This window comes from Heteronotia binoei, chromosome 2 (genome assembly GCF_032191835.1).
Source record: "Heteronotia binoei isolate CCM8104 ecotype False Entrance Well chromosome 2, APGP_CSIRO_Hbin_v1, whole genome shotgun sequence".
NCBI lineage: Eukaryota > Metazoa > Chordata > Lepidosauria > Squamata > Gekkonidae > Heteronotia > Heteronotia binoei.
This window is the reverse complement of record NC_083224.1, coordinates 101,395,382-101,420,409: the sequence shown is the minus strand read 5'-3', so window position 1 is coordinate 101,420,409 and position 25,028 is coordinate 101,395,382. Positions and strand designations below refer to the sequence as shown.

The window sequence follows — 25,028 nt, the reverse complement described above, 5'->3', positions numbered from 1 at the left end:
GCCACCCCAGATCTATACTTTACCCCCAAGCAAGCAAGGTACTCATTTTACTGACCTCAGAAGGATGGAAGGCTGAGTCAACCTTGAGCCAATTACCTGAACCCAGCTTCCACTGGGATCGAACTCAGATGGTGAGCAGAGCTTGGACTGCAGTACTGCAGCTTACCACTCTGTGCCACAGGGCTCCTTTATTTGTCTTTTTGGTGGTCTGTGGCATCCACAAAACTCTTCTCCATCACCACATTTCAGAAGAATCAACTTTCCTCATATCAGCTTTTTTCATTGTCCAACTCTGACCAATTCCTCATTAGCCTTTATCCTGGTCTTGTTCTTGACTCTTGAGTTTGCACAGGGCAGAGAGCAAGCAGGGAACGCACAGCACTTCTCCAGAGATGCCAGTGCAGAATCCAAGAAAAAACGGGTTTTAGTCTCCTTCTGACTTCTTGGGTGCAGTCTTCCTTTGGTTTGATGATGGAGCCAAGGAATAGAAAATCTTGAAGAATTTCAATTTCTTCGTAATTAACCTTAAAGTTGGGTAATTCCACATTAGTCATTACTTCTGTCTTTTTGCTGTTCAGTTGTAATCCTGCTCTGGCACATTCTGCTTTAACCTTCATTAGTATTTATTTCAAATCTTCACTGTTTTTTCCAAATAATGTGGGATCATCCGCATATCTTAAATTGTTAATGGTCCTTCCACTAATTTTTCAGTCTACCTTCGTCTAAATTTAATCCCATTTTCCTGGGATTATGTGTTCTGCATACAGATTGAAAAAAGAGGGAAATAAAATACATTATTGTCTGACCCTTTTGCCAATTGGAAACCATCCTATTTCTCGATATTCTGTCCTAACAGTGGCCTCTTGTCTGGAGTTTAGATTGTGCATCAAAATAATCAAATGTTGTGGCACGTGCATTTCCTTTAAAGCCAGTCATAGCTTTTAATGATCTGCACCGTCAAAATCTATGAAACACAACCTGATTTTATTCTGAAATTCTCTCATATGCTCCAGTAATTAACATCAATTTGCAATATGATCTCTAGTGCCTCTTCATTTTCTGAATCCAGCTTGAACGTGTGGCATTTCTCATTGCATGTATGGTAACAGTCTTTGTTGTAAGATCGTTGTTTTACTTGAATGAGAAATTACTGTGATGGTCCAATAGTTGCAGTTTTTGATGTCTCTTTTTCAGAATTGGGTTGTAAACTGAGCATTACTATCTGTGGGCCGTTGTTTTGTTTTCCATATTTGTTGGCACAGTCTTGTTAATTTATACAGAACATAAATGTAGGTTTGTTATTTGGATGTATTGCACTAGCAAGGGGGAGATGGGAGTTGAGAAAATGAATCTCATGCTTTCCCCATAATAGGAGTCTTCATGTCTTTCAAATGTATTCATTTTTTTTATAGGAATCATCTGTAGATTACTGCTGTAAATGCTGATTTTCACAGTGTGAGAGGGAAGATCAATTGTATTGGATACAGTTGCTCACCACAAATAGCTCCTCTTCTCCTACTGCAGGTCCCCAGCATCTGGAAAAAACAGTGGTTTAAAAGATCATGGGATACTTGTAATGTGTACTTTTCAGAAATACTTGCTGCTATTGCTGCTTTAGTTCTCAGGAGAACACCAATATCAACTGGTTCACTTTTGTACACATGAATTCTGCTGAGGTCCTTGTTTCCTCTACCTTGTCCCAATATATATGTCACATCAGAGACAGTGCCCACTTACTGTTATATAAGGTCTGTTATATTCATGAGACATTTCTAAGATCTTTTTTTTAAAAAAAAATTGGGCTAAAAATCTGATATCAGGGTGGAGATATTATTAGTTCACCTGCATGATAGGATAGAGCAGGAAAAACTTTTTAGCCTGTATGTGAAGCGCTGTTTAAACATGCCCTGTGGCACTGATTTGCCTAAAACTGCTCCCTTTCTTGAACTGAAATAATGTTTTGTATCCATTTCTCTCTACAAGCACTTCCAGGTCCTATACTGCAGGGTATCTTGCCTAGTCTTAACATCTACTACCTAGAGCGAATTGAGGAGACTGCTGTGAAAAAAGGTCAGTTACTCGGCAGGGAGGGAGGGGGGACAGCAGGAATGCAGAAATTTTTAAAAGTAGTGCTTTCTGCTGTTCTACGAAAACAAATATACATTTTAAAATTGTTTCCTCCCACTTTTGCATGATACAGGTAATTCCTTTGGGTATCTTCATTTTACCATTCAGATTCTTTGATTTTCTTAAAAGATTAATACACTGGATTAAATGGTTTTTCATTCTGCTAAGGAGCATGTGTGCATGTGTGTTCTTAAACTGTGCTTCAGCTCACAGGGGTTAGAGACATAATAATTAGTGTTAAACTGCTACACCTAATACTCCAGAACTATAGAGCATTAAAAAAGTATGGTTTAAGAGGCAATATGGAACAGTTAATAGTGTGTTGGTTTTAACTGTGGGAAACCCAGACTGAAATTCCTTTTTGCAGAGTGGCTTTAAATAAAACTTTTTTTTTTAAAGATTGACACAACTTCCTTAGAAAACAGCATATGAAATATAAAATTCAAGACTAGGAAATATAAAATTAAATACTAGATATTGTTGTTGGATGATACTAGCAGAGATTAAACTAATGAGATCATTTGAGAAACTTCAAATAAAAGATGAGAGGTTAAGAAAAAAACGAGTTTACCAGGTTATGTTCTCAGTGAGACACTAAAACAATACATAATAATTTTGATGCTGAGGGCCTGGATTAAAATCCAATTTTGGTTGTAGATTGCTTGTGGGACTGTTAGCATCAGATTCCTATATGCCAATAGAATATCTTTCTCCAAAGTCAGGGACAGAGGATGGTAAGAACATAACATAAGAGAAGCCATGTTGGATCAGGTCAATGGCCCATCCAGTCCAACACTCTGTGTCACACAGTGGCCAAAAAACCCAAGTGCCATCAGGAGGTCCACCAGTGGGGCCAGGACACTAGAAGCGCTCCCGCTGTGCCCACCCACCCCAAACACCAAGAATACAGAGCATCACTGCCCCAGACGGAGAGTTCCAATGATAAGCTGTGGCTAATAGCCACTGATGGACCTCTGCTCCATATGCTTATCCAATCCGCTCTTGAATCTGCCTATGCTTGCAGCTGCCACCACCTCCAGTGGCAGTGAATTCCATGTGTTAATCACCCTTTGTGTGAAGAAGTACTCCCTTTTATCCATTCTAACCCGACTGCTCAGCAATTTCATGAAGTGCCCACAGGTTCTTGTATTGTGAGAAAGGGAGAAAAGTACTTCTTTACCTTTTCTGTCCCATGCATAATCTTGTAAACCTCTATCATGTCACCCCTCAGTTGTCATTTCTCCAAGCTAAAGAGCCTCAAGCGCTTTAACCTTTCTTCATAGGCAAAGTGTTCCAACCCTTGAATCATTCTTGTTGTCCTTTTCTGCACTTTTTCCAATGCTATAATGTCTTTTTCGAGCTGAGGTGACCAAAATTGTACCCAGTACCCCAAATGAGGCTGCACCATCAACTTATACAGAGGCATTATGGTACTGGCTGATTTGTTTTCAATCCCCTTCCCAATAATTCCCAGCATGGCGTTGCCTTTTTTATTGCAGTCTCACACTGTCTCCATATTTTCAGTGAGTTATCTACCACGACCCCAAGATCTCTCTTGGTCAGTCTCTGCCAGTTCACACTCCATCAACATGTATTTATTTTTGGCCCGATGTGCATTACTTTGCACTTGGCCACATTGAACTTTATTTGCCATGTTGTTGCCCACTCATCCAACCTTGACAGATCCCTTTGGAGTGCCTCAGAATCCTCCCTGATTCTCACTTTCCCTGAACAATGTAGTGTCATCTGCAAACTTAGCCACTTCACTGCTTACTCCCAACTCCAAATCCTTAATGAACAAGTTAAAAAGCATTGGACCGAGTACTGAGCCCTGCAGCACCACATTGCTTACCACTCTCCACTGAGAAAATTGCCCATTCATACTCACTCTCTCTTTCCTATTAATTAGCCAGTTTTTGATCCACAAGTTTTGATCCTTTTACCCCATGACTCTTGACCTTACTAAGGAGCCTTTGATGAGGAACTTTATAAAAAGCTTTCTGGAAGTCAAGGTAAACAACATCTGTTGGGTCCCCTTTGTCCACATGTTTGTTCACCCCCTCAAAGAACTCTTAACAAGAGTGAGACAAGATCTTCCCTTACAGAACCCATGCTGAGTCTTCCTCAATAACTCTTGTTTATCAGTGTGTCTACTAATTCTCTCTTTGATAATGGTTTCCACCAACTTTCCCAGTATTGAAGTCAGACTGACTGGCCTGTAATTTCCCAGATCTCCTCTGGAACCCTTTTTAAAGATGGGGGTGACATTTGCTACCTTCCAGTCCTTAGGAATGAAGTAGATTTCAATGAAAGATTACATACTTTTGTCAGGAGATCCACAATTTCACCTTTGAGTTCTTTCAGAACTCTTGGATGTATGCCATCCAGGCCTGGTGACTTATCAGCTTTTAATTTGTCTGTCAGTTGTAGGACCTCCTGTCTCGTCACCTCAATCTGACTCAGGTCTTTCAGCACCCCTCAGTGTTCTGGAGTGGGCAAACACTTCTCATCTTCCACAGTGAAGATGGAGGCAAAAAATGCATTCAGCTTCTCAGCCATTTCCCTATCTTCCTTCAGTAAATCTTTTACATCTTGGTCATCTTATTGCTCATTTTACCCCTTTTACCCCTGCCTCCCTGACTGGTTTTCTGCTTCTAATGTATTTTAAGAAATTGTTATTGTTGATCTTTATGTTTTTTGCAATATGCATAGTCCCTTTTTGCCTGCCTAATCATAGACTTGCATTTTATTTGTCACAACCTGTGTTCCCTTTTATTAACCTCACTTGCACTAGTTTTCCACCACTTAAAGGAATCCTTCTTACCTTTTATAGCTTCCATTACTTTGTTTGTTAACCATGCAGGCTTTTTTTTATATCTGTTTGTGCCTTTCCTTACTTATGGTATATATTTTGATGCTGGAGGAGGAGATTTCTCTATTATACCCATTGGTATGTGAATACCCACAAGGGGCTATCCTCTCCCTAATGCTATTTAACCTCTTTATGCACTCCCTTGCCCAGTTTGCATGGAATTATGGACTGTGGTATCACCAGTACACTGATGACACCCAGCTCTATCTGTTGATGAGCAGCCAGCTGGAGGCTGCCCCAGAACATCTGGCCAGGGATTTGGAGGCCTTGGTTGGTTGGTTGGTTGGTTAAAACGGAGCAGGCTGAAACTAAATCCAGTGAAGGCAGAGGTCCTGTGACTTGGCTGCAGGGGGCGGGAATGGGTTGCCAACTTCCCTCTCTTGGTTTGGAAATAAAGCACAAGCCTCTGTGCACACCAGCCTCCACAACAAACACTCAACATTCTTACCCAAGAATAGAGTTACTGCACAGGAGATTGTAACATAGCAATTAGCATCCTTGCCAGGAAGTCTGTCTTGAAGTGGAAAGCTTGGAAAAAGCATTTCTGTGAAACGAGGTAAAAGAAGTACTGACTCATTGCTACAAAAGCTGTATTCATGGAAGACTGAGTTTGGAGAATTCTTGGAGACACTGCATTGCATCTGGCTATGAACTAGGGATTCCTAACAAAGACTGAATACTTTTCAAGGTCATTGAAATTTTAAATAACATTGGCATTCCCGGTCATAGTGATTTTAGTGTATGTTCTGCTAAAAGAGTGCTTGTAATAGGATAAATTACTATGCAGTTATGGAGTAATTTCATTGAATGATTAATTATACACTTTCAAGTGGTTTTTGACTGTTTGCTGTGGAGGCTGGTGTGTATGGAGGCTTGTGCTTTGTTTGGGTTTCTCAACTCCCCTCTCTTGACAGGGTGCTGGTAACAGCTGGTGCATCTGTCAAGAATTTGGGAGTGACCCTGAATGTGGTCACAATGCATAGCCATGAGCTCCCCTACACAGTGTGTTGATGTGATCGCCACCAAAAATGCAGTCTTCCAGGATAGAAGCTGTAGGGAACAGGTTGCTATTGGTTCAAAGGGGCACCTGGTCAACCTGTCCAAAACTAACGGCAAATCCCACAACTGTGGGGGTGATCTAGACGGAGGATGCAACCTGACCAGTCCCTTCAGGAATTGCTTCGAATGAGGATGAGCAAACACCAAATGCCCCTCAACAGGCTCGTGGTGAACTGATATACCTGATAAATAAACTTTCACAAAAGAAAAGGAAAGTCCAGCATCAACCAAAGATAAGAGAAAATCAGAAATCACAGGCAAACCCACCCGTTGAGGTGAAACTGCAGGATCAGCCAAAACTGAACAAATTTGCATTTCCTGTCATAGGAAATATGGGTAGACAACTTTCTACTATTCGGAAAAACGTGCTCAACTCTGCTCGAAAATTCGCAGGGTCGATGAACCACGCTGTCAACTTTAGGTGAGGTACGTTGTGGTGAAACATTTGCCCTTCCTGGACCGAAAGAAGGTCTGGTTCCACCGGGAAATGATGAAAAACTCCCCCTGCTCCTTGACAGATGTTGTCTCTGGACTTCCACCATTCCAGAGCCTGAAGGATCAAAGGTGGAATCGTGAATTTCTTTCGAGGCGAGTCCCATAGAGGTTGAAACTTTCTGAGAAACCAAAGTTGAAGCCCTCTCATTCAAAGTTTCGCGAACAGCAACACACTGGTAGTCGCCGCCATCAGCCCCAGCAGCCACTGCAGCTGTTGTGCTGTGCCCCATTTCCAGACTTGAAAAAGATGGAGAGTGATGATGTCCATTGCTCTCTGATGAGGCAGAAAAGCACGATGAAGGTTTGTGTCTAACAGAGCCCCGATGAACTGAACTGTCCTTGATGGTATCAAGTGGGACTTTTTCATGTTGACCTGCAGACCTAGGGTATGGAGAAAACGGAAAGTGGTTGCAATATGGCCGGACAGACGCTCTTTCGAATCCGCCACAAGGAGCCAGTCATCTATATATGGAAAAACGACTATGCCTTGAAGCCGGAGATGTGCAGCTACAACACTCATCATCTTGGTAAACACATGCGGTGCAGTACACAGGCCAAACGGAAGGGCTTTGAACTGAAAATGGTTGGAGCCTATCGCAAACCTGAGGAAGTGCCTGTAAGATGGGTGGATGCTGACATGGAAGTAGGCATCTTTCAAATCCAAGGTTGCCATCCAGTCCCCTTGGCTGATGAGGGGAAGGATTGTTGTAGAGTAGACATCCGGAATTTCTGGTACACGATAAACTTATTCAGATTTCAGATTTCGAAGGTCCATAATTGGTCTCAGTCCCCTATCTCGTTTGGGGACCAGAAAATAACGAGAATAGAACCCCCCCGTTTCTGGCCACTGTAGGGACCAGTTCTATGGCTTGTTTCTGCAAGAGGTTGCTCACCTCCTCTAGTAGAGGGGGGGAAGGGGGTGTGATGACAAACACTGGCTGAGTCGGAACCTGAACAAAGTCTATCTTGTAACCCTCTGATATAATGGAGAGAATCCATCTTTCTGTGGAGATGGACCCCCATGCGGGTAGATGGCGATGGAGGCAGATGTGAGGCGGTGATGTATGCAGCAGAAAAATCAAAGGCCCTGCTTTGGAGGGGGGGAGCCCTTGGGTTTGTTGGTGACCGCTGAAGCCGAAGCAAACCTGGACTTGTTATTTCCCCTATAAGGAGATCTACTCTCAGTCTGTGAAGAGCGAGGTCTCCAAGATCGGTTAGGGAAAAATTTCTGATAGGGCCTTTGGGGCCAAGGTTTGTGCCACTGCTTAGGCTTGCCAGCCCGAAAAGACGTAGGGACACCAAGGTTCCTCGAGGTCTTAATACTTGTGTCCATCTTCTGTAGGACACTATCAGTTGTGGAGCTAAAAAGTCCTTCACCTTCAAAGGGAAGGTCTTCCACATAGGCCCTGGTGTCAGGCTGAAGGGCTGTCGAGCATAACCAAGAGTGACAGTATAGGGAGACGGCCGAGGTGAGAGTCTTGGCAGAGACATCCACCATGTGCTTTGATGCAGCCAACTGCTGTTTAGCCTCAGCAAATCCCTCTCTTTGCAGTTTCTTAAGCAAAAACCGCTTCTCCTCACTTATAGATGACATTAAAGGCATGAGTTGTTTCCAAACCGAATACTGGTAACGTGCCATATATGCAGCATAGTTGGAGATTTTTATCCCCAAGGCTCCTACTGAGTAGAAACATCTACCAGCATTGTCGATCTTCTTGCCTTCCTTATCAGATGGGGAAGAATGGGTCTTGCGAGCCTTCGAGGACGAAGAAACCACCACTGAATTGGGTTTGGGGTGAGAAAACAAAAACTCAGCACCAGCCTCCTGGACACCATACATAAGGTATGGATGCCAGCTTTGCCCAAGGCTCCTTCAGTGCCTGCAGGATGACTTTGGTCACTGGAAGGGCCACAGCTGTCAGTGTGTCTCACTACATAATATTGAATACAGTATCATCGATAACTGGCTGCGGTTGGACCACCGAAAGGGAGAGAGACTGTGCCATTCGCTTCACCAGGTCCTTGTATGACTTGAGATCCTCCGATGGGGACATCGGAAGATCCTCTGCTATATGAGAGTCTGGAGAAGGTTCTGCTGCCTTATCTGGATCATCGGTACCGACCTCAGAGTCCGATGTCGAGGAATCTCCTCTTCTTTCAGAGTGTTCCTATAACAGCGGGTCGAAGTGCGTTCGGATGGCCGGAGCGATGCCGACGGATGAGCCTGCGGTCCTCAGACCTCTCCCTACGTCTCTCAGGAGGTATCGACACTGATGCTGAAGGTGTGCGACGAGTGGTAGAATGATGCGAAACCCTCAAGAAGGGCGAAGCTTCTGAGCGTTGGTCCCATTCCAGCAACTCGCGGGAAGGGTACCATGGATATGGTGATGGATATGGATAAGGCCCAAATGAACAAGGCCACTAACGCTGGTCCCACATAGGAGGTGGCAGGAACCTTTGAGCGACCCCGACCTGGAAGAATGAGTCCGCTGGGTGAGGTTGATTTCCTGCTCCGATCCCGAAAAATGTGTTGGTTGAGACCCGCGTCCTCCCGATACCAATGGGCTTCTCCAGCAGCTGGGTGATGCCAGAATTCTCCGAGGTGGAACAGTTTGCGCCGACACTGAATCTGTTGAAGCATCCCTAGAAGGGGAAGGAGTGCGGGACAGTCTGTCCTTTTTCGTGAAAAACCAATTTTTATTATTATTGCAATATATTGAAAAGTATACCTCTATTAAACACCAAAAATAATCAGCCAATACATTACAAAATTTCCTCCCCCCCCCCCTCACCTCTAATTCATGACCTCCGCCAGGACAGTCTGTCCTTTTTACGCTTGTCCTTCAACTTATGCTTCTTCGGGAGGGACAACTGGCTCCCCGAATTGTCCCGATGTTTCTTAGTTGGCTTGGGCTCCACTAACCCTTCAGAGGGTCGTTTTATGGATCAACCCCACTCAGTCGGCATAATCGTTGGTGCTGGAGACGACGGATCCATCGAGGCCGTGGACTAGGTAGCGTCATCCATGATGCCAAGGGGCCCGTTAACATTTTTGGCGGTCAAAGAGCCGATTCGACTAAAGCCGCTGATAGCCTTGCCTCCCGATTTTTCCTCATTTGTTTAGAAAATCTCAAGCAATGCACGCATCAAGCGAGCACGAATCAACACGATGTCCCTCGCCCAGGCACAACAAGCAGAGGGAGTGACCGTCCAAGGGTGCGATCTTACTACCACACTTTAGGCAGTGCTTGAAGAACCCCCAACGCCTTTCCATAGGCAACAGAAACCCACAAGGGAAGAGAGAACTATGTTGCCCCAAGGGGCAAAGTCCAACAAAAAGTTTTGTTTTTTTTTAAGACAACAACCAGAAATAAGAAAACAAAAAACAGGCAAGAAAGGGAAAATCCAGAAAGAGATTCTAAAAGTACCGACCGGAGCAATTGAAGAACAATCCTTTCAACGCGGCGGTCAAGAAGGAACTGGCAGGATCCTCGCACTGGCTGTGATGAGCATGCGTACTGGGACGCCTGTGCATGCTCACTGGGTGCCGAGTGCAAAAAATCCCGGGCTTTTTAGGTACCGATTCGGGGATCGGCGCGGGCGCTCTATCCCATGAGTCTGAAGCACAGAGACCACAAAGAAGATCAGGGCCTTACAGGATCTGGTACAATTCTGCAGGGCTTGCAAAACAGTACAGCAAGTTTTCTTCCCTTCTTCAGATGGTTTATATTGCCTTTCCATATGAGTTTTTAGTCCATCTTAAATTGTAGACTGTTTTATTGATTTTATTGTTATTTATTAACTTACGTTGTGTTTTAGAAGGCTTTATTGTATGAATTGTCATCATCCACTCTGAGCCAGTTTCAGGGAGAGTGTATTAGAAATTGAATGAAATAAATAATAAAATGATTTTTGAGATTAACTGTGATCAGAATTTCTAAAAAAATAGTTCCATAGTTTAAAAGCTAAGCCAATACTTTTCAGATTGATTTTTCAATTTAAATTTAATGAAGGACTTTGAGTGTGAAAATATAATTTTTTACTCCTCTTAGAATGGGTTCCCTTTGCTTTAAACATTTTGCTCTTTCCCTCAGGATTGTCAACTCAGCCTATATGGTGCAAGCTGTGGTGTGACATCATGAAAACAAGACCATCCAGATTTGAGGTGAGTTAAAGAATATGAACCTCCAAGCTGGCATATATGAGGAAACAAGATTTCATATCTTTAAGGTTGATTTAGATTTTGATCTTTCCCAGTTGTGGCAGTCTTTTGTATAATTTCACTGGTAGCTGATGTTCCAACAAAGAGAAATGGTACTGTACAATGGGCACTTTGTCTCCATTTTAAGTGTAGGAACTGTTATACTGCTTAAAGAAACCAAAACTTTGTCCCTCCTGATCTAGAGCAACATTGTTCCATTATTTTCCTTAGTACTGAGTGTCCCCAGACAAGGAATGAAGTGAATGCCTGTAGCCCCTCCTTGAACATCCGTTTTCGTTAAGTTGCATGCCCACATACTTAGGGGAAAGTGCCATTGAATTAAAAGGCACTTGCTTTTGAGGATACGTAAATAATACCAGGGCACTGGGGCATTGAGTTTGTTTAGGTTTTATTTCTCTGCAGAGCATTAAGTGCTGGAGAAAGAAGTTCCTTGAAGCTTTCTTCTCAAATGTGCTGCGTGGGATCTTGGATGTGTCTTCAGACCAGCGCCTGAGAGATCCCTACTTTTTGCCCTTGCTATATACCTCACAGCACGTTACCCAACTTACCATCTACAACATGCTTGAAGGAATAGCAGAGCTGATGGCCAAACACAACCAAGGGGTCCTAGAAAACTTGGTTGTCTCTCTCAGATCCTTGACATTCCGTCACTTGCTGTCCTCCAGTCAGTCCATGAGACAACAACTGAGTTTGCTTCTTCATCACCTAATTCATCATGGGGCCGTGAACCATGTATCTATGAACTCCTGGCCTAATCCTGATTCATCACTTATAGTTCTCATTCTGAAAATGAGTGCTGGGGTTTGGCACCCAGGAAAAACACTTGTAAATCAAGCAAGTCTTTGCCATCTGTGCAGGGAGACATCTGTTGACCAGAGCCAAAAGCTAGATCAAGAGCATGAAACTCATTTGGGCTCAAGCCTGCTCCTTCATGGATTAGCAACTGGCCAGCATAGTGACAGAGATCTGAGAAATGAGAGACCGTTGCCCAGCATGCCACCAGGCTTTGAAAATGTTGAAGAGCTGGCCAGAGCTCTTAATGCCTCAGTAGACTGTCACTTGAGTAGCAGTCCTTCACAAAGCAAGATGCAACATAGCACAAATTCAGGGAGTTGTAATGCTGAAAAAGGATCTGTCAGACTTTCTCCTGCAAAATCATCTCAAAATGGCTCTCTTTTAAATGAATGCCAGAAGAGGGGAAAGGGTATAACAAAACGGAAGCTTGGCTGCCATCAGAAAACCAGCAAAGTCACAACAAACTCAGACCTTTATGACTTTGTTTTTACTGTTGCAAGGGAAGAAGAGGAGAAAGCATTGCTCAACAAAAAAAAGAATGCTAAGGAAAGAAGGACTTTTGTTAACTGTTCTGCTTACCCCACAGAAGACAGCACTATGGGTCTGGTTCACACAGATAGACCTGTTGGGATCACTTCCCTGAAAACTGCAAACCGTTTCCGAAGTGTGTCCATTCTGGAAATTCTCTCCATCCGTCTAAACAGGAATACGTGCCAGATGCTGGGAAATCTGCTCAGCTCTTGGGTATCTTTAGAAAAACTTGTTCTGTCTTTGAACAGTGAGTAATAAACCAAACATTTGACTTCAGACTTTATTAGCAATTTGTTTTACTCTAAAGGAAGTTTTAAAACTATTAATTGAATCTGAGCTTTAAATTGGCAAAATGTATATTCCAAGTCAGGTGCTTGCAAACAATCTTGGGAAGGCAGCAAATAGTTACATCTCCTAAATCAAATGTTGGGAAACCATAGTGAACAAAAGGCAATCATTAAATCATGTTTGATAAGCCAAGTTATAAGCAAATAATTTCCTTTGTATGTACTTTCAAAGTCTACTTCTTTAAAAATGTTGTTCCAGGCTTAGGTCCCAATATCTTCAGCATCCTTTCTGGGCTTCGGGTTCTTTCTCGCCACAGTGACTACCATCTCCATGTGGTGCATATAAGTGACATGCTCTCCCATGTTCCTTGCGTGAATCTTGTCCACTCTATTTTGAGTGCTGTTCCGTTGCTTCAAGTGCTTATGGTCAGCTTTGATCTTAAAACTCTGATGGAGTGCAGCCGGCCAGAAGAGAGCTTGGGCTCATCATCTTTAGAAGAAAAAATTCCAGGTAAATTATGATCTGAACTTAATATTGTGATGTTTTTCTTCTATATTGTAGTGTTTTCCTTTGAGTGTGGGAAGAACTTCCAAGTGTCAATGATATGGATATGTGCCTGTGTTAATTTAGAACTTTGTGTATGTGCTTTCCCTTGACCTACTGACCATTTCATAGTTTTAATGGCCACTGAGTGCCATCAGACATTGCTCATCATCTTTGGAAACAAAACTGCAAATGTTACATTTGAAATGGACCTCTAAAAAGTTGCTTTGCTTTGTAATTGGCTATGTTTGATCTCCTTTGTATAGAAAAGTCCAAAGAATCCTTCTAGTTGTGTCTTGCTAGTTGGCTTAAAACCCCTTCCTGTTTCAGATGGAAATCTTGTTTACTCTCACAAGCTCTGATGTCTCTCAGCCTTCCATCCTTCCGAGGTTGGTAAAAATGAGTAACCAGCTTGCTGGGGGGAAAGTGTAGATGACTGGGGAAGACAATGGCAAACCATCCTGTAAAGTCTGTCGTGAAAACGTTGTGAAAGCAACGTCACCCCAGAGTTGGAAACGACTGGTGCTTGCACAGGGGACTACCTTTACCTTTTTACCCCACAAATGGGCTCAGGGTGGAGTACTAGTTTATTCCACAAATGGGCTCAGGATGGAGTACCTGGCAACTGCAGTAATCTGGGCCTCCATAGAGAGTAGGACATCCAGGATCACTTCAAGGCTCTTCACCTTCTGGGCCAGCACAAGTGGTGCACCGTCCAGAGCTGGGACATGGATACCCAATTCTACTCCATCCCGGCTCAGGTACAGGACCTCCATCTTCATTGGATTAAGCTTCAGTTAGCTCTGTTGCAGTCACCCAGCCACAACTCTCAATGCCTCAGCCAGATGATTGGGGTGGAATCTGGGTAGCTGTCCATCAACAGATATAGCTGGGTGTCACCTGCATACTGGTGACAACCCAGCCCAAACTCCTGGGCTAACTGGGTGAAGAGGTACATATAGATGTTAAACATCATTGGTGAGAGAATTGCCCCCTGCAGCACATCACATTCAAGTGCGTGTTGCAAGGGCATCTGCTTACCAAGCGCCACCCTCTGTCCCCAACTGCGGAGAAAGGAGAACCATTGTAAGGCAATCCTTTGAACTCCAGTGTCAGTGAGGTGGTGGGTCATAAGGTCGTAATTGATTGTGACAAGCGCTTCTGTGAGATCTAAAAGCAACAACAGCACTGACCTGTCTTGATTCAGATGCCTTTGGCGGTCATGGGTGAGGGCGACCATGGTCAGGGTGGAGCCAGACTGGAATGGGTCAAGGATAGATGTGTCCTCCAGGAAAGCCTGGAACTGTTCAGCCACCATTCTCAACTACCTTACCCAGAAATAGAAGATTTTAAACTGGGTGGTAGTTAGCCAGGACCATAGGGTTCTATGTTGGTTTCTTTAAAAGCGGATGAATTGCTGCCTCCTTCAGCTCCTCTGGAAAAGTCCCCAAAGAAAGGGACAGGTTGACAGTTTCACCCAGGGGGTCCCGAATGCCATCCTCACAAACTTTAATCAGCCAGGATAAACATGGATCAAGGAGGCAAGTGGTTGACTTCACAGCTGCCAGGATCCTGTCAACATCTTCCTGAAAGAGGTGGCTGAAGTAGTCCAAAACAAGACCTGAAGATGGACAAGGGGCTTCCAGTTCCCGCACTGTATCAACCATGGCTGGGAGGTCCTGGCAGAGAGAGAAGACTTTATCTGTGAAGGTTGCACCAGTTCTCCATCAGTTTGCTTTCCTGATGGCAGTGTAGTTATGGATCTAATTATTTATTTACACACACCCTAACTCACGTCTGGTGAAGTTGCAAAGGCCTCAGATTCATTTCCAAATATAATCAGTTTTGCTCTTTATCTGTAAAACCCTATCATCCATTTGCACCTACCTTCTTAAGCAGAAGTGAAGTACTTCCTTTCTTCTTTATCCATTGCCCAGGAGTAAATTACTTCTGTTCATTTAAATGCATCTCTATCTGTTCAGGTGAATTACTTTGCTTCTGGGGTAAACTACTGCTCTTTGAGACTAGGTACTTGGGACCTGACTCTGTTCACCTGGTCAGTTTTGAGAGGCACATCAAGTTCACTTCTACCTCTGACCTGCTTACAATATTAATCAGAGGTTTATGGTGATTTGGCTACTAATCATCCTCTGGCAAGACTCAGGTTCCTGACCAAACATTTCTTGCATGACACAAAAGGTGATCTTTAGGCAAGAGGAATTTTGTTTGTCTGAGGGATGATGCGGAAACACTCTGATCTTGTTTTAGACAGGAGCTGTTGGACAGCACCCTACAAATCATGACCTTACAGGCAAACCATGTTGTGATTGAGATTCATGCTAGGAATGGTCTGCAAGGGTTTTTTCATGACCCTTGAACCTCAGCAGTAGCCTCTGTCCCACACAAATATGAATAATGGAGCATTATTTGTGCAACACAACTCTTCCAGTGGGTTAACTATTGTGAGGGGAACATGAGGTGGCTTGCATTCAGGAATCAAATTATAATTTGAGAAATGTACATTGTGCAGGTCCATGCATTCATACAATCGTGGTTTATGGTTACAATATCTGAATTTGCAACTCTGTGATATTTGAGGAAAGTGAGGTTAGTGAGCAGTTTTCTGCTTTTTTTCTTTCATGACTGTCAACTAGAGACCAATCTAGAACATCTTGAGGTCAGATTTCCCAGGGAACCTCTTCAAACAAGCCTCTTGATACCTGTACTGAAAGCCTCAAGGTCTCTCCAGAGTCTGTCTCTAGACAGCGCTGTAATTTCTTGTCCCCAACAGGTTGAACAACTTCTGCATGCGCTGAAAGGTATTACAGAAGCAGATTTATATTGCTGTGCTTGTTGACAATGTTGGTAGTTGTGGAAATAGGTACTGGCATTTTCAAACACATCCAGCTGGCCATACAAAATTAGTTACTGTTTGTTATTAATATTTTTATATTAACAAACAATACAAACATGTTAGAAAAATGAGATAGAAATACTACTTTCTGCACTTATAAACAGACAATCAGTATTGTCTATTAAATTATAACTAACAACATTTTTCTATGAAATTGTCAAGCAGATCTTACTTTGTTACATACAGATTATTTTTGATTTGTTTTCTATTATTTTTATTCCTAACATTTCTAATATTTGGTCATTATAAACATTACCGACTTACATTGCTTGGTTCTGCCTCTTAATCATTCTGGACTTTATAATTTAATTCTTATTTTAATTTTCCACCCTGACATTGAGCTATATATATATAAAATGCCTTCCATTTTTCTTGAAATTCTGAATCTGGTCTGTTAAGCAAGTAAAATGTTAGCTTTGCCATTGTTGAATACTCAAGTTTATATTTCCAGTCAGTCAATTCTGGGTGTATTTCAGCTTTCCATTTACATGCAAAAGCCACTCTTGCCGCCAATATCATATATTTAAATAGTTCACTGTGAGTTTTTTATATATATTAGATGGCAATATATTTAATAGCATGTTTTTTGGATTTATTGGAAAGTTAACTTTTAATATATTTTGTATTCATCTTGGATTCTTCATCCAATATTTTTTTGGCCTTATCACAGGACCACCACATATGATAGAATGTTGAATCTGTACTTTTGTATTTCCAATACCTGGCATTGTAGCTTATGTTAGAATTGCAGTTTTTTTAGGTGTAATATACCATGTAAAAACATGTTGTACCAGTTCTCTCTTAGCATTTGGGATTCAGTAAATTTAATTTCTTTTGTCCATAAGTTTTCCCACTGGCTCATAGAGATATTTTCTCAGAATTAGTTACTGTTTGGAACTGTGTATTTGTTTGCTGTGTGCTGCCAAGCAGGAAAACTTTACCCAATGGAGGAAAAGCTCCAAGCTTTTTCTGTAAGATCTTATTTGTCTTGCAGAATATAGCCCAGTCCTTAAGAGGCTAAGCTTTCATGACATCAATCTTTCTCACCACTCAAAAGATGTCCTCCTTCTACTGCAGGACCCCATCCTTCAAGGTATAACAGATTCACAGCCCATTCTTGTCTGCTCTCATGCACTGTGGCTTTTCCTGATGGGGACTGGGTGATGGGTCAGAGAAGATGGGGTTTAGTGGATGGTAGGGGGAAGGCAGTTCCATGCATGAGCAGAAAAGTATGGAAAAAGAGCCAAAAGCTTTGCATGGGGGGGGGAAGGGAATGCCATGGATACCACCCATTTTAACCATAATCTTCATTAGGTCACCTGCTTTCATTTAGGCAGCAATTTGTGTTCTTATTCTTCAGGGCATTCAATGAAACTAATTCATATGGTAAAACATAGAAAGGAAGAATGGCTTATCAGTTTGGGGTCTTTTTCTTGTAATAGAAATCACCTTTTCATTTTGTCGGCTGTTTGAAAACTGTACCATGGAGTTTCTGACCGAAATCATAAGTGCTGTGAAGAAGAATTCATCTTTGAAGACCCTCAAGCTCCCTGGAAACAGGCTTGGTATGCAGGGCAAAATGCAACAACTGTCCCTGAATACTTTCTCACTTCTCAGGTAGCAGGGAGGGATCCTATGCACTGTCACAAATTTGAAGCAATAGACTTTTGTCTACCTACCACCATTCATGTCACAATAAGCTAGACAGTCTTTTTTCAGCAGGCCAACCTTCCTGCCTTTACTCCTTACATTCTACACTTTCTGTCCCCCAGTATACAGATACAGGTCAATGGAGGGTGCCCAGGAGTGTGAAACAGGCAAACTTGCAAGCTCTTCTCCACCAGAGTTCACCCAGAGAACAAGAGCAGGAGAGTGCAAGAGCTGAGGGAGCCACTGAAAGGAGGGATAGAATTAAAGAGAGCAGCACAGGGTTCCCCCTTAGTTTCATAGCTCATCGGGGATCTGTATTTACTAGCCTTGGTGTCAAGGCAAAAAGAGATGCATAATAATGCAAATAGTGGTCAGTGATTTATATGGTACATGTATTTCCTTCTCCCACTGATGCCAAAAATAATTCCCTAACGTTTCCCTATGCTGGTCTTATGGAAACTGTTATTCCCAGTTTCTGTTTTTTTAAAAAAATCTAGCATGGACATGTTGTAAAGTACATACATATGTATTTTATCTTTCTGTGCAAAGAGATTATTAAGAGTTTTAATAAACACATGTGTGTAATATTTGTTCACATCCTGTGGCTCTCAAACATCTGTTTATTCTATATGGCTCTTATGCTAAGCAAGTTTGACCACCTCTGCCTTAGGCTATACATTATATATAATTAGGAAGATCTATAAAGAATGGAAACATTTTCTTACCAGACATTTCCCTACTAGTGACCATTTTCTGATATTATAATCTGTCAAATTTGCCTGGAAGTACATATGTGTTCTGTCATACTTTCTTCTCCAACCTGCTAGTGTTTCTAGTTTGCATTTAAATTGTAATTCTTCCATTGTTAGGAAATCATAGGTTGGTTGCACTGGCTGATATTTTTTCTGAAGATTCATCTGCTTCTATTTGTCATCTGGATGTCAGGTATGCTTGACCTTATTTTATACATGTATATACTGTTTTTACTATTGCAATTTAAAATTTGAATAGACACACAGTAAAAATGGTCTCAGCCCCCAGATTGCTTTCTCAGAAGCAGGTAGTATGGCCTTCTAATCTTGGATATCTCCCGTTTTCCATAGAGCATACAGGCAGCAACTCCAGGGAAGGTGAGGAAGGAATGCCTTACCTACTTTCTCTCAGCTCCTTGCTAAAACAAATTTGAGACCACTTGGCTAAGTGGTTGCCTTATGTCTCTTCTTAGTTGCATGAGATGTCCAGTTGCCCAGGAAGTATAGGCTTATACAGTTGGCAGGATAGGTGTTCAGCTCTACTCTCAGCTTAAGTTTTCTTCCATTCCCTGCTTGTATTTTAAAGATGTGAGCTGGGAAAAGTGCTAGCTGAAGCAGCCCAGCCATAAAAAGCTGATCACTTTAACTAGAATCACAGCATAATTCCATGCAGCTAAAGTTCACTGAAATCAGTGGGTTTAGAGTTGGAATAACTGTGCACAAGATTGCATTGTCAGAAAGCCTTGTTGTTTTTTTAGTGATAACGGAAAAACAATACTGTGTAGCTTGCCAATTATGTCCATGTTTGAAAAGTATGCTACTAAATTACTATTTTTTCAAACAGTTTTTGTATGCATTTTCTTCAATCTTGTTTCTAATATCAAATCAATACCACTTTACAATACATATTAAGTAACTTTACACAAAGTCCATACAACTGTGTTTTATCACAAGTTGAATATGTGCCGAGTACTATTCACTGTACAGCTCTGTTTATCCCAAATTGAAAGAGTGCCAAATACTCTTTCAGTGAGTGTTCAATGATGAGAAGTGCAGGTCAATTTCTCATTGCAAAATTTCTTCATCGGTATGTGTAACCTTTAATAGCACACAAACGGACATAATTGGCAAGCTACAGAGTAGCTTACAGTCTTATGCAGTGTCCCCTGTTATAGTATTTTGATTCATATAATGATGGCAATTATTCAGTTCAATCTGCTTTCACTACAAGTTAAAACATTTTCCAAACTTATTACAACTGGATCAGAGGCAAGAAACTTTCAATGTGAACATATTAACAATCCATTCACAACTGTTTATGACCAGTTATCTCAGGGACATCTAATTCATTAGTTACAAGGACTGGATCTGACATAAATGTCACTTTGGCAACCCAAACACAGGCAAACCCAATTAGCGATATTATTTTTACTCAAAATACAAACATAAACATGACTTGAGCATAAGCAAAGCCTTGCTGGATCAGACCAGTGGTCTAGTCCAGCATCCTTTCCCATACAATCAGTTCCTTTGAATCTATACAATATTCCAAAAGAGGCAACCCCATAGATCTATATAGAGGCATTACAATAACTGCTGTTTCATTCTCAATCCCTTTCCTAATCATCCCTAACTTAAGAGTTTGCCTTTTTCCACTGCTGCAGCATACTGGGTTAGAACAGAAGAGAATCCATACTGGATCAGGCCAATGATCCATCCAGTCCAACATCTGTGTCACACAGTGGCCAAATCCCACATGCCAGACTCCAGACTGTTGCCCTCTAAGCCCCAAGAATAGAGAGCATCACCTAGAGCAGGGTTTCCCAAACTCTTCTTTCCTGTGGCCCAGTTATTTTTACACTTCTCCTTCATGGCCCACTAAAATTTGAGGGTGGAGCCAGGAGACTTTGGGGGTGGAGCTGGGAGACAGAAATTATGTCATTTCCTGTGGTGTCAAGGACCAAGTGATGTCACTTCTGGGGCACACTGAACCAAAACTCCGCATTTTCCTGTGATGTCACTTCCAGGGCACTCCCCCAAACCTGCCTCTTCAGAAGTAAATTCATTTTCAGAAAAATCTCTCTGAAACTCATGCTGAGCCAAAATGGGGGTGGAAAGTGGGTGGTCCTCTCTTTTCACCCCACACCTACATGCACCTATCTGCATTTTTCTCCAACTTGCAAGCACTCCTAATGCCCATGTTCAATTGTCTGCACCACCGACACATCCCTTCCTCAACAGCACTGGCCAGTGTATGCAGCTGGGAATGCTGTTGCCATTGCCATCAGGATGCCAGCACTGTGTACCACCTACACTGGACTCTGGCAGTTGCTCTACCTCAAAATATGCTGACACATTTAGTAGGCTCTTCCTTCAGCTGCTACTACTGGAACCCTGCTTCAAGCTACAACTAAGCTTGCTTGGTTTTAAGAAAATCTTTCGCCAGCTATTTTTCATACTTTTCTGTGGTTGAAACACTGGGAAATTGCTGTGAACGGTAGCAGAGAATTGTACTGCAAGTAATGAATTAATTTCAAGTTATATGAAGATTATACAAGCTTTTCTGCAGTTATCCCAAAAAGGATATTTATGAGGGGCTTGCAGCTTTTTACTGGCGGTGTTTCCCATGTATTTAAAAGCAACCTGTCGTGCAGATACTTACCCAGTGAACTACTTTTATCCTTTTTAATATTTACAGGAGGAGTTTAATTTTGGTGTCAGACAGCTGTTAAAAGCAGGACCAATAAAATGGTGCCAAGTTCATAGCACCATCTCTTGCAGTGCTGTTGAGATATACCGCAATAATCTCCAATAATCTCTTTCTGCCCCACACCTCTTACTCTCACTCACACAGAAATCTCATAGAAGGCCACCTGGCCACAACTGGGTGTGCCAACTTTTCATTGGCAGAGCTCCTATGTCTGCAACAACAGTATGATGAACAGAAAAGTTTCATCCAGCAAAAATGGAAGGAAGGAAGAGAGGGGGAGAGAGAGAGAGAGAGATGGAAAGAAAGAACATAAACATAAGAGGAGCCATGTTGGATCAGACCAGTGGACTATCCAGTCCAAAATTCCCTCATACAATGCCCAAAAAGCACCAGAATGTCAACCAGTGGGGCCAGGGCACTAGAAGCCCTCCCATTGTTGCTCCCCCCCCCCCGCCGCCCCAGCACCAAGAATACAGACAGAGCATCACTTGTAGGGAAAGAAAGAAAGAAAAGAGGAAAAAAGCCTTCCTCACCATCAGATGACCCCAGCCAGCAAAAATTCTGCCCAGGGGTCATTTGGTAAAAATGCTACTGGAATGCCCACTCCCCGCCCCTCCCGGGGAAATCTCCCCAAAAGAACATACTGCAAGGCACATGGAAGCTCATACCTTGAAGAACACTTCATGGGTCTAAAGTGTCAATGGATGCCAGCTTTTCTCTCAAACACTGGGAGCGGGGAGGAAGGAAGGAGAGGCAGCCCAGCTCCTCTGCACAACACAGAGATGGGACGAGGCTAGCTTTGCTGGGGGCGGGGCTAGCTTTGGCTTTTCTTGTGACCAGGTAGTGAGGCTTCCGTGGCCTGGTACCAAGTCACGACCCTGCAAATAGGAAACCCTGCCCTTGAGGAAATGGCTACTTCGGAGACCAGACTACCTTGCGTTAGACCACCCCACCCCAAAAAAACACCTCTGCATTCCAGGGCTTTTTTTGTAGCAGGAACTCCTTTGCATATTAAGTCACACACCCCTGATGTAGCCAATCCTCCTGGAGCTTACAGTGGGCCCTGTACTAAGAATCCTCTAAGCTCTTGGAGGATTGGCTACATCAGGGGTGTGTGACCGAATATGCAAAGGAGTTCCTGCTACAAAAAAAGCCCTTTCTTTGGAGGAGGAAATGAGGTAGGGGGAGACTGTCTTTATGGGAATGTTCATCCCCCAACTCATCTTCTTAGTTTTCCCCAACTCGAGAGCTGTCACTTCCTAATGCAAGACAAACAGCTCCAAGCAAAAAACCTCTGCATACTGCCTGTGTGCTTGGCAGCACCCTTCAGGCTGCTCAGTGAGATGGCACTTTCTCTTCTCTTCTTCCCCCATTGACGTGGGATGCTGCAAGGGAGACCACTCCCCACAGCCACACTGGTCCAAACTGGGTTGGAAATGGTGAGGAAAAGGGATGAGCAAAGAGGCAAAGCCCAGAAAGGGAGCCCCCCAAATGCCTGCTGTAGTTGCTGCCAGCTCCCACCTCATCTTGCTCTTGAGCCTGGCCTTCCTTGCCACACAGGTTCTGCTGCACCTCCTTCTTGGCTGTCATTGTCCAGAGTGGCAGGGGAAGAGGGAGATCTGCACTTCTTTCTACTGGTCTTGAAGTTGTACAGCCCTTTCCCTTGGCTCCACTGGCATAACTCAAGCTCCCCTTTCTCTCTCAGCATGGACAAAGCAGCAACAGCCAAAGACTGGGGATAAGGCAAAGCGTGGAGTCTTCCCCCCACCCCCCGCTGGCAACAGCAGCCCTGTGTCTCTCACTTGCTGGTGGGCTACTGCAAACCACACACACACACACAGACCCCGCCGCCTGAAGCCAAATGAGGAAAGCACAGAGTGAGAAGGTGCACCCAGACAGGCTGAGTGGAACGCTCTAAAGGGGGCTGTAGACCTGAGCCTGCAGCAAACCAAAACATGGGTTGCTTGCCTCCCCACACAGGGACTGACAGGCATTATTGCAGCGGGGGCACTTTCTAAGCAGCAACTCCCAGCATCTGAAGAACTTCCCTGATAGAAGCAAGGCAAAGTGGGGCGACGACCCAGGCATGTGCTCCCTCTTTCACTTAGGATCCCACAACCCCCCACTGCCAGCTCCAAAGCAGTAGTTCTCAATGGCGCATTCGCTTTCCCTTCAGCTGGAAGGAACCATTTGGAAGCCCAGGCATGGGGGAAGCCATCACCGCTGGTGGCTAGGCTATTGGCCACTTGAGTACAGAGGAAGGCAGCTGGCCTGGCCAGCTACAGTGCATGCCCAACAAAGCACAGGGCCACCAGTCAGGGACGCATTGGCTGCAGGAAGCAGGGCCTCTGAAGCTGCCATGCTCCTCTTTGTGGAGATTGCCCAGGCTGTTTCCTGCCTCCCTACCCTCCCGCCCCTCCCCCCCCGCCTTTGCCAAGAAGACTGCCCATGCTTCCGGTAGAAGTGGAGCTGGGAAGGCAGCCAGTGCCACTGGGGAGAGGGATATGACCAGACTGCCAAAAAAAAAAGTAAACAGAGGCACTGTGGTTGGGTAGGAAAAGGACTGGAAGCTCAGTTATGGAGCAGAGCACCAGCAGTGGGGAGTGGGATGTTGCCCCCAGGCCAAATAAGAGGACTGAACAGGCCTGATTTGGCCTGCGGGCTGTATGTCTGACACCTCTGTTATCTAATTCTACTCAGCAGCTTCTAGAATTAAAGATCAGATGCTTGTGGCACTGGTGCTGGCGTCAGGACTTTCTTAAAACCTAGTTAATCTAGTTGTATAATCTGCAATTTTCCACATTTGCAGGAAAATTTTTGAAAAAACTCCATAGCCGGCATCTGTGCTATAGAATGGTGTCATTTTATTTCACAAAGTAGTGCAGAAGTAGCATTCTTTTTTATACCTCAGTTGTCTGGTTCAAAAGCTAGGGAGCTACATGGATGCAATTTTCATGTACTCACTTAAAAGTCTTGTGTATGGGGAGCTTACAGAGAAATGGGGCTAACTATTAGTACAGGGTGTGAAATTTTCTGATCTGGGGAGGATTAGCTCACTTTCTGATGTGTTCTTTATGACCCCTCCCAGTGAGGCTAGTCTTACTGGGTTTCAACAGGAAGGTACAGTGTCTGATGGCAATTGTCTTCTTGTTGACCAGGCTTAGATGGGTCCTTCAGCACATTCTAGGTATCCATTGATGGCTGAGAACTGCTTTGAGCAAAACCTGATTTAATAAGCTATGACCACATCTTCTTTTCCTACAGTTCCAACTGTATCAAACCTGATGGGCTCCTGGAGTTTGCCAAGAAGTTGGAGAGTTACGTAGCCCAACGGAGAGAACACATCAAGTTCACCAAACTTTGCCTTTCTCAAAATTGGTTGGACCAAGATGCTGTAGTGGCTGAAGAGGCTCTTTGGCGACTCAAAGCCATATGCAGTGTGGTCAGTGACACATGGGACTCCTCACAAGCCTTTGCTGACTATGTTAGTGTGATGTAACAAGTACACGGTACTTGCTGTTGGTTGGCCAGATACAATCTTCATCTTTGACCTACTCCTACTTCAAAAAACTCAGATTCTATGATAAAAAGACACAAGATTCCATTCAAGAAAGTTTAAGTGTATTTGTTGAACATCTGGCTTGCAATTTCTTCAACTGTGTTGTCTACTCTGTGAATAAGTTATTTGGCCTCTAGTTTTTGAATGATAGTATCTGTAGTAGTTTAAGCAGCAGAGAAACTTTCTAATATGTTAATAGAGGAGTTGCCCTAATGCTACCAGTCAACAGCTGTAGAGGTATCAAATTTCTGCTTTCATAGAAAGAAGTGAAATAGCTTGAGTTTCAAGAGGATTAGTCCAAACCAATGATCATGGTATCCCCCGCTGTTCCTCATGAGAATGATGGTAGAAAACAAAGGTGACAGCAGCATCCCAGGCAGTCTTCAGGACAGCATCCTGCAGCCCACGCTTTTCAGCACAATGGTTCCACTGGGAGAGATCAGAAGTGCAATCAGACCCCTCTGAAGGTGGCCTGACCTGATGGCCATTCACACAGCGGCGACACTTGATC

The 25,028-nt window shown here is 43.4% G+C and overlaps 2 protein-coding genes across 4 annotated transcripts in view; one reads left to right on the top strand and one right to left on the bottom strand.

Annotated features, from left to right (window-relative positions):
• Positions 1-24,571, top strand: part of LRRC41 (leucine rich repeat containing 41) — a 26,379-nt gene extending 1,808 nt beyond the window's left edge. Inside the window, exons 2-10 of one of the 3 annotated variants that reach the window (XM_060231757.1) lie at positions 1,984-2,070; positions 10,648-10,718; positions 11,178-12,348; positions 12,648-12,899; positions 15,587-15,751; positions 16,841-16,939; positions 17,289-17,411; positions 18,366-18,441; positions 24,223-24,571. In XM_060231757.1, coding sequence (XP_060087740.1) covers positions 1,984-2,070; positions 10,648-10,718; positions 11,178-12,348; positions 12,648-12,899; positions 15,587-15,751; positions 16,841-16,939; positions 17,289-17,411; positions 18,366-18,441; positions 24,223-24,457 — 2,279 coding nt within the window. In that variant the 3' untranslated portion in view covers positions 24,458-24,571. Of the gene's footprint in view, positions 1-1,983; positions 2,071-10,647; positions 10,719-11,160; positions 12,349-12,647; positions 12,900-15,586; positions 15,752-16,840; positions 16,940-17,288; positions 17,412-18,365; positions 18,442-24,222 lie in introns of those variants that run through there. The other 2 variants (XM_060231760.1, XM_060231761.1) reach the window with 2 other exon arrangements.
• RAD54L (RAD54 like) overlaps positions 24,563-25,028 on the bottom strand; it is a 33,891-nt gene continuing 33,425 nt past the window's right edge. Inside the window, exon 18 of the mRNA XM_060231762.1 lies at positions 24,563-25,028. Coding sequence (XP_060087745.1) covers positions 24,827-25,028 — 202 coding nt within the window. The 3' untranslated portion in view covers positions 24,563-24,826.